The following is a 14,090-nucleotide window of genomic DNA, read 5'->3' on the forward strand; positions in this document are numbered from 1 at the left end:
ACGTACGTCGAAATAAATAATTCCGCAGGTCACGCGGCGAAGAATCTAAAAGTCTCGGCGGTAATTGCGCGTAATTTTATATCCCCCTTGGTTGCTTTCTAGCTCTCTCGCCGAGAGAACCAACAAGAAACCGCGATTCGCACGAGATACAGCATGAAATCTGAATTTCGAGGAAATCGCGTGTTTACGAATCGTCCGTTTTTTCTCTGGCCGTCGGCCATGTCTGGTGCCTAGAGAAAGACACCGCCTTTCGCGTAGACAGACAGTAGCGAGTTCGTACGGACGAGCTCATCGAAATTCGAACGAACCTGCCTTCGTGACCAGAACGCGGACTGGAAATTCAAGTGTAACCTTGTGGTTGTGCTCGCCGAGTCGCACGATCAAAGCGAATAGACATGTAACTATTTGCGTTCTTGCCGCATTGCCGTTCTTACCACACATGTGGGTATTTTCCGTGTCGCGGCGTTCTATTTTCGCCGGTTTATTCTCGACATCTGAGCAATAACGCAAATTTCGGGCGTGGTATCTTGGATCAGATTGTAAGCGACTGAAACACAAGCGTGGCGCAAAACTGTATTTGCTTTGCTGGATGATGGATCAGAAATATCCTTCGTAAAAATATCCCACGACAATAAAAAAAAAAAAAAAAAAAAAAAAGAAACGACGATAAGAGAACCGTAGGAATTTAGGTCAATGCGTGTCATTATGTAATCTGGGAATTCCTGAGCATTGCGTCGGCTCTAATCAATAATGTCAATTGTCTCGGTCGTAATAGATTACGGCGCAAATCACACGCTGTGTAGACTTTTCGAATTACCAGCGTTGGTCAAATAATTACGAACCAGACGTTTAAACAACCAGATAACGCGTGACGGAATTCAAGAAATATAAGATTGGCTCTTCTTTTTCTAGAAATACAGATTCCATTCGACGACAAACATTTCCTTTTTCAATCTCTGATCTCCTCCGATTTAATTATGTCATCAATTTGTCCTAATGTAAGCGTGAAATTTCCTGGTTCTAGGAGCCAGTCGAAGGCCTCTTACCTGGCGTATCGTCGAGAACGAGGAGCGCCCGACACCGAGGGCAGTTACAAGAGAACCATGTCACCGACGTCTCGGCTAGAGGACTGGCCACCGCCGCGGGATCACGACGATCCGGTTCTTCTGCGCGTCACGCCTCATCATCCGTTGCAGCACCATCACCATCACAACAATCACCATTCGCAGCAGCCGGAACTTTCCAAGTCTCACAGCGTGGACGCTCTTCATCATCGTTTGGAGGAACGGTCCGCGCAGCAGCAGCAACAGCAACAACAGCAGCAACAACAACAACAACAACAACAGCAGCAGCAGCAGCAACAACACTCGACAGAAGTGATCGGAAAATTGTCGCACGATTTGAACAAGAAACTGCAGGCAAGCGAGGCGAGATCGCGAACCAGCGAGAATAATAATAACGATAACCTAGAGGATCGACATCAGCAGCATCACCACCATCACCACCATCATCATCATCATCAGGAGAAGAGGCACGATTATGAGCAACGTAGGGAACGGCTGTCGCCCCAGAGCGTCGAGGTCCTTAACGACAGGAACCGACAGCTGGAACGCGAACGCAGGAAGCTGGCGGCCAGTTGCGAACCCCTACCTCATAACAGAGAGGTAATATTTCTTTTCGGTCGTTTGGCACGTATTCTCCCGGTAGGTTACTTTCCTCCTCGCTGTAGTAGGTTACTTCAGTGTAGCGGCATCGCAGCGAGTAGTGTTTCCTTGAAATGTTATACTTATTGTTGAAGTCTCACGATGCGAAGGATAGAAAACAAATAAGAAAATAGAGAAGAGCTCTTTGTATTTTTAAATTTCGGGAAATTTGAATTTTCTACAGGCAGTTTAGTAATTATCGTTGAAATATCCGAGTCTAGATGCAAAAACTTTCGCCGCTATTGCGTTTCAACTAATAAATAAGACTAATCGAGTGAATTTCAATTAGAAACAGAGTCGGAGCATGGACGTGTCCTCGTCAGTCGAAGAGGACTTCTTCCGCGAGCGAAGCGCCACCATCGAAATGACCTCGAAGAACATCGAGCTGCTTAATCGGCGTAACGAGAAGAGAACGAACGCCACGTCGACGTCGACCAACGCGATCACTGCCTACATCACCACGTCGTCGGCGTCTACTACAATGGCGATCACGACGGACAGCTGTTGGGCACGAGGTCACGAGGTTCACAGTTCTATCGAGGCATCGCCCGTGTCGGACAGGCCTCCAGCGCCGACCAATTCGCCGCCGAGGACGCCGGATCAGATCGAGAGAGACAGTTCGAAAGGCGCGGTGCGCAGACGATCCGGAAGCTGCTCCAGCTCCTCGTCCGGTAGATCGTCGGACCCTCGAGTTTCGCCGAGGATTCTGTCCAACAGTTTCTCTAAGACCGAGAACTCTTCTCCCAGCAACAGAAAGGTCTCCAGTCCCACTCAAACGGACAACACCGGTTCCTCGAACAGAGGATCCAGCCCGCCCGTTCGTTCGAGCCAAACGAACGAGATTGAGCTGAGAGTGGACAGGACTTCCTCGTCGAGCAAGTCGAGATCCGGCGGCAGGTCCTCGATCTCCTCGATCTCGAGCGCGTCGAAAGCTTCCTCGTCGTCGTCGTCGAGGAATTCCCCGGTCGAGGAAGACAGGCCTTCTCCGCCGGTGTCACCGTGCATGTCGCCTCAGCCGGGAATCGAGGGGCTGACTTTGGTGCAACGTACGGAGGTTGTCCTTCGAGTGAACACTGCCACCAGCGACGCTGCCTCGCAGACCGACATGTTGGATCAAACGGAGCCCGAAACGCCGGCCAAAACTCAGGAAATTCCTCCCTCCAGGAAAAAACTGCCGGAAGAAATCGAATGCGAGGAACTCGGCAAGGACTTGGCGAGCCAGCTGAGTCCGAACGACAAGCTGGTACCTCTCCTAGGTGAGCCGATATCACGTCGATATCTCGACGATCGAACAAAAACGACGTTAAAGAACACCGTTAGTTTACGATCTAACGTCAAATCGTTTAGATTTAACGTCTCGTATCTTGACACGTTCCACACGTTTTCATCAGCGAGAACTTTGATCCCGGATTACTCGCGTTCGATACGATTACACGTTACGTCGAATAAGTAACAAGCAGACACTGACGTTAACGATGGCTTCCCTCAATGGCTTATCGAGCGAATTTACCTCGGCTAATGTCATCGTCAATGTTTCGATTTGCTTGTCTAGACTTTTGTTACTCGTGCGACAATCGCGAACGCGCCGATAAGAGATACACTACAGCCAGCTTGTAGTTAGACGCTTGTAATACCACGCGTCCGTTGATGCGCTGCTGCGTCATCCGCGACGAGGTGGAGCTCCGACTTGCCGGGCCGACGACCTTTTATTTTAATAAGCGTTAAACCAATCGACCAGTCAACCGTGTTATTCAATTACTTGTCGTTGTTTCCTGCTGGATCTTTGTTCCTCGCCATGCACGTAGGACGTGCACGTCACGGCTTCCACGTGGATTCCAGGCGCGCAGAAATCTACCAAACAGAGGAATCAAGCCGTGTAACGATTTGTTCGTATCAGTTCCAGCGCCGGAGCACAAAAAGCCTACCGACTACGTCACCGGTCTGTTCAGGATGGAGGCGACCTTGCAGCCGCGACCTAGGCGCCGACTCTCCCTCGAGGAACCAACGACCCCGTGCTCCGACAGCGGAGACGACGAGAAAAAGTGAGTATTATTATTGTAATTCGAGTAATTGTGGGTTCTTTGGAAACTGGTTATCAAGGAGATTCCCGCGTGTGTTGTACCAAGGAAGGTTACTTCTCTCAAGGATGCTATCCAACGGATAGACTATCTATCGAGAGAAGACTATTCTGATCAAGTTGAAAATGTTAAATCTACATGATACAAAATCCGTGTGTTTATCGTTCTAAATAATAACGATAATAACGATAACTCAGACGATATCGCCGAGTCGTAGAAAGAATCGTACTTGGCCAGAGATGAAAATTCACGAGATCCTTTCAACCCAAGCATTTCGCCTAATAGATTATTACTTGAACGCACGTAGCGAACGACGTTCCACAAGTGTAAAATCCCTGTAATTTCCATGACTCTGAAACTATCATTTGCGTGCTCTCTCGACTGGTCGTGCGCCGTTTCCTCTCATTATCGTTACATAAATGTTAACCGATCGTCCCGGACGATACGCGACGTCGATATTTCATACAGGTTGCTTGCTCCGCGCGTGTGTACCTGCGACTACCACTTTCACCGAACACCTCGACCACGCAGGATTATCAATCGATCCGTGCCTTCGATCGCCGACGTGGTCGCAAGAACGGGCGCGAGTCTTGCGAATTTTCGCGAAATCGGCGATCGATTCGATTCGCGGCGATTTCAGGAACGGTGTCAAGGGTTTCCCTTTTTCACGGTACACTGCGAACGAGAACCTCGACTAAAGAGGTCGTCGTTCACGGTGAAGTCCTTTATTGGTCGACGAGCAACGTTTACGTGGGCGTGACCGCGAGATTCCTAGCCAGGCATCGTTAAACGAGCTCCATTAGCGTCGGGATATAATTGTCGTTCTTCAAATGGACGGCTTACGAGTCGATGACACGGACAAATCGCCTGCAACATTCGTACGATGTACAATTTCCTAATTGCTTACATTTGTCGTTTCTTCTTGCGTTTGCTTGCTTGTTGTACGAGATCGCGGGGGATGGTGACCGTCGTCTCTATTATTGCCTTTGGAATTTTTACATTTCGATCGAGAGAGAAACGAAAGATATCTCTTGACGATCAAGACGTTGGATCACGGAAAAATAGGCCGTGAACGTTTGCACGGTGCCTTTCAAAGTCGTCGCCGATGAGATTTTTCCCTTTCCCTCGCCAAGAAAGGAACCACCCGATCAACCGAGGACAATATTTCCGCCGGCACGCGCCGGGAGAAAGTACCAGAGGCGCAAGACGGTTACGTAACTAGCCATAAATGATATTGTTAGGTTAGCTACTTGGTGGTCTACGCATCATTTCGTTCGCCAGTCTAGCACGGACGAGCGGTGACATCGTTTCGCTCGATCTTAGCTCGCCGGTTGAAGAGATCGGTTGTCGCTGCACTCTCCACATCGCGCGAACGCGTCTGCCATGGAGACCAAAGACACATCGGAGAAGTAACGTCGCAACTCGTGTTCGATTAATTTTGTAATACCTGTTCCTATTGCGTTCTCGACTAATCCACCGGCTTGAGGAAAGCCTCTGAAAGTCATTCATCCCCGGTTAACTTAACTACACGCCCTAGAGTCGTTCCGCCCAACTAACGTTTCCCCGTAGGCTAGGAACTTTACTTTACTTTACGTTTGCTTCGTTAACCGTACGAAGAACTCGAGCAACAGACGAGCAGCTTCCTACCACACCCCGTGGAGCAGAAACGCTTTCGAAAGTGGTCACGGGTGGCTTCTTGGAGCACGGCGCGCAAGATCAGCCGCGTGCTGGTCATACTCGCTGCAGCATCCACTTCCGCTTTTCATTAATTGCCTTCGAGTTCAGCTCGAGCGTAATAGTTGCGGCTAATCAACGCGGTCTTGCTCTTCGAACTGCGCCGCAAACCGTGCTTTCCTTTCTTTATCACTTTCTCCTGTTTTGCAAAATTCAGATTAACCCCCTTGACTGTGCGAATTTTCTAGTATCGCCGTGTATACTCTGTCGAGTAGAGAATCGATTAAACCAGGAAATTTCGGAACGAGAATTGAAAATAATTGAGAATTGAAATTTGTCATTGTCGAATCGTATCGCGAGTGTCGCGCGATATTAGAAAGCAAGGGGTTATAATGGTTAATGAACGCTAGTATCGTCTGCTGTTCTCCACGAACTTGAAAGTCCCTCCAAACACTGACGTGAGTACATCACGAGGTAACACGTGTGACAAGGGATGCGTTTGCATCAGGGCACTAAATCATCATCGTATCGTATGACGTTCCCGGTTCTACGAATCGTGCCGATCGATTCGATCGTGAGTCATACCACGATGGTGCAATCGTCCATGATCACGAGCCGCACTCGAGGATTTTTGCGTCCAGCCGCCCGACCGAATGATTTAGATGAGATGGAAACTACGTTTGTTGCAGGCACGAGACGACGATACCCTCGACCCCGGTCACACCGTTATCGGCAGACTCAACCAGTCCTCTGTCCCCGACGTCGGCCTACTTCACCACGTCCGAGGGCAAAGCGAGGTTCCTCACGAGATACTCGCGCGAAGTGACGATCGAGGGATTGACGCGGCAGGAAGACTCGCCGCCTGTCATTCCCACTGACAGCCTTGATCTCAGACAGAAAAAGGTAAGGAATTTCTTGTGCAAGAGAATACGTCGACAGTCGTTTTTTTATTTCTTGCTAGAATTTAGACGACTAGATCGTTTAAACGGATAGCTTTTCAGTCGGGTGGCTTTTCTGGTGAAAATGATAAATACATAGCTGTCGAGTATGTTTTTATCTGTTTAATAATCTATTTAAACATGAAGAAACAAAGTTCTTTACTCTAATCATTCGTGTTCGTGGTTAATAAGCACGTTCTTAAAATACCTATTGGCTTTTCAATCACGGAAACTTTCCTTGAAATTACCGGCTGCTAGCGTATTCATTTATACCAACGATTCCCGGAACCTTACTCTTCTTTTCCTTTTACGTAATCATCCTACACCTAAACTGAACACCTTCTCCTAAACTGAAACATCTGCTACCATCCCTTGCTTTCCCTTTCGCGCCGAGTCATCAAGACTCGAACTCCTCTGTCGCCTAATGTGCATGCCTCTTCATCGATCAAGCCACACAGTTGTTTAAAAAATTACTTCGACGACGGATCACTTCCGTCGTATTTCGTCGCACACTTGCGAGAAGGAAAAGTCCGTGAAACATGGGCGATTTTCTTCGCAGGAAGAGCTGATGATGAGGCTGGACAAGAAGTTGGTGGTCCTAAGAGCCGAGCAGGAAGCGGTACGCGAGGAGGGAGAGGTGAACGAGGCATTAGGGGCGCGAGTTGCCACGAGAATCTCCGCGGTCGCGAGACCAGCCGAAGCTTCCAAGTATCGTCTCCACGTGGAGGAAGTGGGCAAGATCACGAGTCTTCTTCTTGGCCTGAGCGGCAGGTTGGCTCGAGCTGAGAACGCTCTTTATGGAATGCCGGCTGATCATGCGGAAAGGGTGAGTGATAAATATTCAATTCAATGCGTGAATATTTTTATTAACAGCGGACTGTCGATCTTTGATCCTCAAGTGGATTAGCATTGGTGCAAGTATTTGGGTCACTGTGGTTCCATCTAACTTTACGATAAAAGATAATTTGTACAATCCTGTCTTATTACGTTTCAAATACTTGAGAGGATAATTAATTTTAATTCAGTGTAAATTTTTATTATTAACGGGACTATCAATATTTAATTCTCGAGTAGATCAGTATTGGTACAAATATTTAGAATGTAACGTTAAACGAATAATTCAATAATTCAGATAATCCTCTATCTTATTACATTTCAAACACTTCAGAGGAAAATTAAATCCAATCCGGTATAGATTAAATATAACCGTTAATGTAAAATTGAAAGACTTCTTAAAGGCTAATATTCACTTAAATATTTCACGTATAGTTAATTACAGTTAAAGCAATAAAATAATTAATAAATTTCGATATTACTTGTATATTTTTATCCAGCTTGACGAGAATCAAGAAACGATGGAAAACAATTTAATCACACTCGTGAATATTAATATTCAATTTTATTTCTGGAAATGAACACGTGATTTATTAACCGGGCAAGACGCAAGGACGTTAACGATCGATCGAAGCAAGATATTTCAAACAAACATAGACCGCGCTGAAACGAATATGCGTTTATTGAAAATCTACCGGACGTCCTTGCGTTGTCGTCAACTCGCGGTGTTACGTGTCGCAAGACGATTTATAATTGTTGAACAGGAAGGCCGGGGGAGCGCAGGCGCGATTACTCATGTGACTGACAGAAAGTCGTCTCGATTTATCGGCGAAGTCTTGCGCAATACGTTTCATTACACGATTGAGGATTAATGCCGGTAGGAAACTTTAACGTAAATATAACAAAAATTTATTGGAATGAAACTTTAATCGGTACCAAGATTAGTTTCATTACGTGAATTCCAATTATATAAATTGTTCTCCAATGAGTTCGGTTAAATAGACTTCGTATCGTAGGCCTTCGTATTTATAAAATAATCAAAGATAACGAAGAACGTTCCATTTTGTCGTTTGCAGAAAATTCTGGAGGGCAAGAGGGACAAGTTGCTGGATCAGCTGGAGGAAGCGAAAGTTCTAAAGAGCAACATCGACAAGCGTAGCGTGAACGTATCGACGATCTTGTCGAAGTACCTGAACGAAGAAGAGTTCGCGGATTATCAACACTTCATCAACATGAAGGCGAAACTGATCGTGGACGGCCGTGAGATCCAGGACAAAGTGAAGCTCGGTGAGGAGCAGCTAGCCGCGCTGAGGGAAGCGATCGACTAGTCGTAAAACAAATGCCAGCCCTCAGATCGCGATCTGAGCAGGGACGCGTGATTATGCCTGGTAACGCGTGTTCCCTCGAGCATGATGTGGTTTCTTTTTACGATAAGAAGGGGCACGCGAACAGATCCAGCGGATCTTGCAATCATCGAATTTTGTAAACGATCCTGCAAACGAACGCGTGTGTTCGAATCGATGAATGGAACGTGATATCCCTAGCGTGTAGGTGTATCGGTAGCTTGAAATCGTCCTTTTCCTTTCTCCTTGGAAGCACGCGTATTCGTTGTACATATCCTTCGAATTCTCGCCGGACCAAACGTCGAGAAAACGTCTTTGCAAGAATACCTTTATGCGAAAATCAAGTCGATGATGACACGACGACAAATGATCTAGAAGATTCAGAGACGGCCTCGAGTGGCTAGTCGTTGCGAAACTCTCACATTGACCGTATCGCGTGGCGGAGGTTGAGAATCGAGTGTCGAAATAGGTGCCACGAATACACGTTGCGTTGATAAAGCAACGAACTGAAAGTAAAGATTTGTTTTTTTTTTGTGTGTGTATTTTTTTCTTTTTTCTTTTTACGTAAAATTATGTGATACAAAATTGATCATTAACGATCAAATTTATTCGATCCGAGTGTAATTTCCGGTTAACGTGGTTTTTTTTTGTGTACACGGATATATTGGGAAATTTTAATATATTGCAATTATACGTTATTTCTCGGTGATAGAGTTACAGAGTATGTCAAAGGAAAGAGAAGCTCGAAGAGCGGGTCGCTCTATAACACGTCTAGACATGTTCCGTTCATGGTAAAGCTTGGATGAACGCCACTGAAAGCAAACACAGTGTACAGTTTCCGGACCTTTCCATTGTCTGGTTATATATAACGTCAGCGGCGACCAAGCCACGGAAACATTCTCGACCTAGAATTACTTCTGGTGCCTTCTTATATACGATATGTGATATAAAGGGTAAGGAATCACGTGCTCGTCAGACACATATAACTATATCCGAACAATACAGGCAAACCAAGCGACGTTGTAACGTGTATATAATTATAAAAGATGAAACAACCTAGCGTTTAAGTGATGTTACATTGTAGGAAACGCAAACACACACACACACACACACATACATTCACATATACAGATCAACACAGAGGAAAGTTTACGCAATGACACAGGTGCGCGAACGTGCGCAAAGTATGCATTCACGATCATTCTACATACTATATACATGCTCACGTATACAACGATTACTATTTTTTATGTTTTTGTTCTAACCCCAGAGACTCTCGGGAGCCTCTATGACGCTTGTGATTTTACTTACTTCCGTACGACCGTACCAAGGACTCTCGAAAGCGAACGTGTCAAAAGTGTGAATGATTTCGAGCCTCCATGGTGGTCTTGCGAAAAATTTTATGCCTCGGTCGTTCTCCAGAAGCTATTCGTCGCCCCTCCTCCCGCCTTGCCAACCCCTTTTTTTTTCTTATCCTTCCTTTTAACCTACTCCGTTCTTGCGTACGCTCCTAGCCTTCTTCGTTTCGACGAATCCGAGAACGAAGAAGACGCGGCGGAGAATCCGACGTAAAGGATCCTCCGGTTTTTTGAGCTCGGTAATGAGATATTTACTGTTAGACTCAAAGATCTCGAGATGGAATCTGTCTCCTGTTGCTCGTTCCAACGAAAGATTCGCCGTGTGATTGATCACGTCCGAAGTTGAAGTAAATGAGCATATGCTGAAATATCTGACAATAGTACAGTGAAAATCGAGATTAAGGTCGAATAAAAATCGTCTGTAATACTTTCGGATCATTAAATCTACCAACGACTGTTGTAACTGTTGCCTCAATTTCTAACGATCGAGTATCGCGGAACTCCGCTCGATGGAAAAAAGAACCTAGCGCGGATTAATGTAACGTCGTCGAACAAATTGGAAAAAGATCGTAAATTAGAAAGTGATCAGCAGTCGATCGAATCGTTTCGCGCGGAACGAGAAGGACGAGCAAAAAGCGAAATTGTAAGCGCACGTGAAAGACTGAGCACAGGGCATAAAATTTTGCGACAACATTATAGTCAGTTTCTGTTCCTCGTTTGTTTCTCGATTGCTCGCAAGATATCGCGCTGACACGGCGGTGATATTTGTAATCTATCCGACCGACCGAAAACTAGCCACATTTTGTGCGTTACAGCGTCGCGATTCATCGTGGTGGCTCGCGACTACGACACGGTAAATTGTATATAAGAAATCGAGTTGATTCAAAGATTAAAAAAGAAAAAAAGAGGAAGAAGACGAAGAAGAAGGAAAAAAAGGAAATGAAAAAGAATAAAAGAAGAAAAAAGGAAGACGTTGACGATGAAGACGACGAAGAAGAAACCATGGTGCTTTGCATAATCTATTTTTTACGAGAAAAAACGTTCCATTACTGCGTAGGATATACTTACTTGTACGCTAAGTTCATTGAATATTTAATAGTGTCCCCCCTTTTCATCTTTTGTGTAAATATTCTTTACAAGCATAAACAACATTAGTTTTTAACGTGATGCGAGAAAAAATCGTTTGATGATACAGTTTACACGCTGCATACACACTGATACGCGCGTCACATACACGTAATCGGCGACGCTAGGTCGTTGTGTTAGTCTGACAATATTATCGCATATTTCGAATATATTACGAAATCATTACGATAACTATCTTTCTCAAACTCGCTTGCAATAAATAATACGTTGGAAATTGACGTGAGCCGTTTATTTTATAACACGACCATGCAAACTGTTCCAGTTGTAAGTGTTAAGTTAATGAATCCGCAAGTGAAATTGTTTATTCGATACAGAGTTGCGATTATAAATTTTGAATTCGCGCGAAAATTTTATATCGAAGCACCGACGGTACGTGGCATTATCGACCGAGGATATACATTCAGTCCACTTCCTCTATCGTTGGACCGTTCGAAGAACTGTCCGTTTGTCCCGCGGCGCTATAAAATTTCGTAATGATGGGTTTGCAAATCTGAAAAAGTAAATTTTTACGAGCAAAATTAGAGTAACTACTCGATGAAAATGACAACACGGAGGTTAGTTATCGACAGGCGGTAATCACTTTATAGGAGAAGAAAGGAAAGGAGGAAAACAAATATATCGTCAGCTGGTTAGATAGAAAACTACAAACTACTTGTTAGTACCGTTCGTAGATAATTAAGGACCAACAGACGATAATACTCCAACAAATTCATCGATTTCTCTCAGTTCGCAATTTGAACACGATAGCGTTTTGAATGTATAAGGAGGGAAAGGAAAAAGGAGCACGTTTTCTCGTTCACTCACATGTAACGTATAATATGTAATGAACATTCATTTTTAAAAAAATTATACTTTTTCAGCGTCTCTCAGCTTATGCTCAAACTGCTCCTTAGTGGGAGAGTTATTGGTATCGAGCCACTTGATAACTTCGTTGCACTTGTCGGCTATGCGTTTCCGGTCTCCTTCCGCGATCTTTTCCTTCACTTTCCCGTCCTCGATGGTATTCTTCATGTTGAAGCAATACGACTCGAGGTTGTTCTTCGCTGTGATCCTCTCCTTCTGCGACTCGTCCTCCGCATGGTATCTTTCCGCTTCGTTCACCATTCGTTCTATGTCCTCCTTAGTGAGCCGTCCCTTGTCGTTGGTTATCGTTATCTTGTTCTCCTTGTGCGTCGACTTCTCCACGGCGGACACGTTCAAGATACCATTCGCGTCGACGTCGAAGGTCACCTGAAGAGCAGGCGAATAAAAGAAGGCTAAAATGACGATGGAAAAGAAAGAAAAACGGCACTTTCGCCGTCGTTTTGTTCCGTGCGGTCCAGACTCTATCTCCGTTCCTCCGAGCCGTTCCGCCGCTTCCGCGTTTGCTTTCCGTCCCGATACTTATCCGGACAGCCTGACAATTCCAATAGAGTGCCGTCCGACTGGTGGCAACAGGCAGAAAAGAAATCTCGAGACGCGGGATCGTCTGGAAAGGATCTTTCAACCCTGTCCAGTCGCAACCCTAACTCTCGACCTCTGGATGGGACTCGTGTATATCCTCTTGCCAAGGATTCACTTTACCGATGCAATTGCTGCGTCTCTCCAACCATCGGGTCTGATTCTCTCTGGGATTGTTTTCTTATCTCCGGCCTTGACTCTACGAAACGTTTGTCGTCGACCTTGCTTATCGAACTGACCTGCTCTGTTCTAATGTTCGATACCAGGTGATCACTGATGCACGTGTGTCAATCGCAAATCGTCCGAAGGGAAAGATTCAATAATTCATCGGAAATGAAAAGATCACTAACTTCGATCTGCGGTATGCCTCGATGAGCCGGTGGAATCCCAGTAAGCTCGAATTTTCCCAGGAGGTTGTTGTCCTTGGTCATCGCTCTTTCCCCCTCGTAAACCTGGATCAGAACGCTCGGCTGATTGTCCGAATAGGTAGTGAAAGTTTGCGTCTGCTTGGTCGGGATCGTGGTGTTGCGTTTGATGAGGGCGGTCATCACGCCGCCGGCGGTCTCTATCCCGAGGGACAGCGGAGTCACGTCCAGCAACAGTAGATCCTGTACGGTCTCGGACTTGTCGCCCTGCAATATGGCCGCCTGCACGGCCGCCCCGTACGCCACGGCCTCGTCCGCGTTTATCGATTTGTTAAGGTCCTTTCCGCTGAAAAGATCCTGTTTAGGAAACGGAAAGAGAAGTTCGAATTTGTTCGTTTAAAGAAGTTCCTTTTTTATTTATCGCCGGAACATTTACTTCCATGGAAAATGCTCACCGAAATAAAACAGGTATCCGAAATTGATTGCAATTGGCAATTCCAGTGTTAATAGAAAAAAAATTAAAAACTCGTTAAAGGATTTAATGGTCTGCAAAAATTCGTGCTATTTTTAAGAGTAGAAGAGTCAATACAGGCATCAATAATTAATACGCAAAAGCGTATTTACGTGTTCGATTAGTTTATTTAAAGATTTTCTAATCTGTGAATCCACGTCAAGCTGTGGATCGTTACATTACGTTAATCAGTTCCAACTGGAAGAAGCAATAAACGGCGAGCTCGATCAAATTAGAATTTATCGCGGCGATCACTGTGACCTCCGGCACTCTAATTCGATTACGATTATTGGTGTCCGAACGATAAAAGTCGAAGCCCTTCGCCCCGTCAAACGCTATAAATATATTCGGGCAGGCCGTACGTTTAATGGCACCGGCAACGCGTAGGGTCGAAAAACGCGGGTGTTGACTTTGTCATCGAGCTCATTAATTCTTTAACGTTCGTTCCGGGGGAGCTGCCCCCCTCCTTCCCTTCTCTGTTGTTTGTGATCGTACCCTCGTCCAGAGTTTTCGAACGCGCCGACTTAAAACGTCGGGGTCGCGCCGCTAGGAAACGTAATCGAATTTTAATGCATTTTATTATCGAACCTGCTCTATATCATCCTAACTTCGTTTTAAAGAATCGACACGTTGCTTTTAGAGGCTTTTCTGTCGGACAGTCCCTCGTTTCTTTTTTTTTTGTTTTTTTTTTTTTTTTTTT

At 45.5% G+C, this 14,090-nt stretch overlaps 2 protein-coding genes across 5 annotated transcripts in view; one reads left to right on the plus strand and one right to left on the minus strand.

Moving 5' to 3' along the window:
- LOC122538499 overlaps window positions 1-11,292 on the plus strand; it is a 175,760-nt gene extending 164,468 nt beyond the window's left edge. For 3 of the 4 annotated variants that reach the window (XM_043672638.1, XM_043672641.1, XM_043672640.1), the window contains 6 exons: window positions 1,025-1,664; window positions 1,993-2,959; window positions 3,601-3,745; window positions 6,145-6,358; window positions 6,953-7,219; window positions 8,304-11,292. In XM_043672638.1, the coding sequence (XP_043528573.1) occupies window positions 1,025-1,664; window positions 1,993-2,959; window positions 3,601-3,745; window positions 6,145-6,358; window positions 6,953-7,219; window positions 8,304-8,555 (2,485 nt within the window). In that variant the 3' untranslated portion in view covers window positions 8,556-11,292. The remainder of the gene's footprint in view (window positions 1-1,024; window positions 1,665-1,992; window positions 2,960-3,600; window positions 3,746-6,144; window positions 6,359-6,952; window positions 7,220-8,303) is intronic. The other variant, XM_043672639.1, reaches the window with a different exon arrangement.
- The window catches only part of LOC122538500 (heat shock 70 kDa protein cognate 4-like), an 8,618-nt gene continuing 3,744 nt past the window's right edge, over window positions 9,217-14,090 (minus strand). The window contains exons 5-7 of the mRNA XM_043672643.1: window positions 12,865-13,236; window positions 11,927-12,304; window positions 9,217-11,564 (exon numbers count right to left, since the gene is read on the minus strand). Coding sequence (XP_043528578.1) covers window positions 11,475-11,564; window positions 11,927-12,304; window positions 12,865-13,236 — 840 coding nt within the window. The 3' untranslated portion in view covers window positions 9,217-11,474. The remainder of the gene's footprint in view (window positions 11,565-11,926; window positions 12,305-12,864; window positions 13,237-14,090) is intronic.

This window comes from Frieseomelitta varia, unplaced genomic scaffold, assembly GCF_011392965.1.
Source record: "Frieseomelitta varia isolate USP_RPSP 00005682 unplaced genomic scaffold, Fvar_1.2 scaffold_165, whole genome shotgun sequence".
Taxonomy (NCBI): domain Eukaryota; kingdom Metazoa; phylum Arthropoda; class Insecta; order Hymenoptera; family Apidae; genus Frieseomelitta; species Frieseomelitta varia.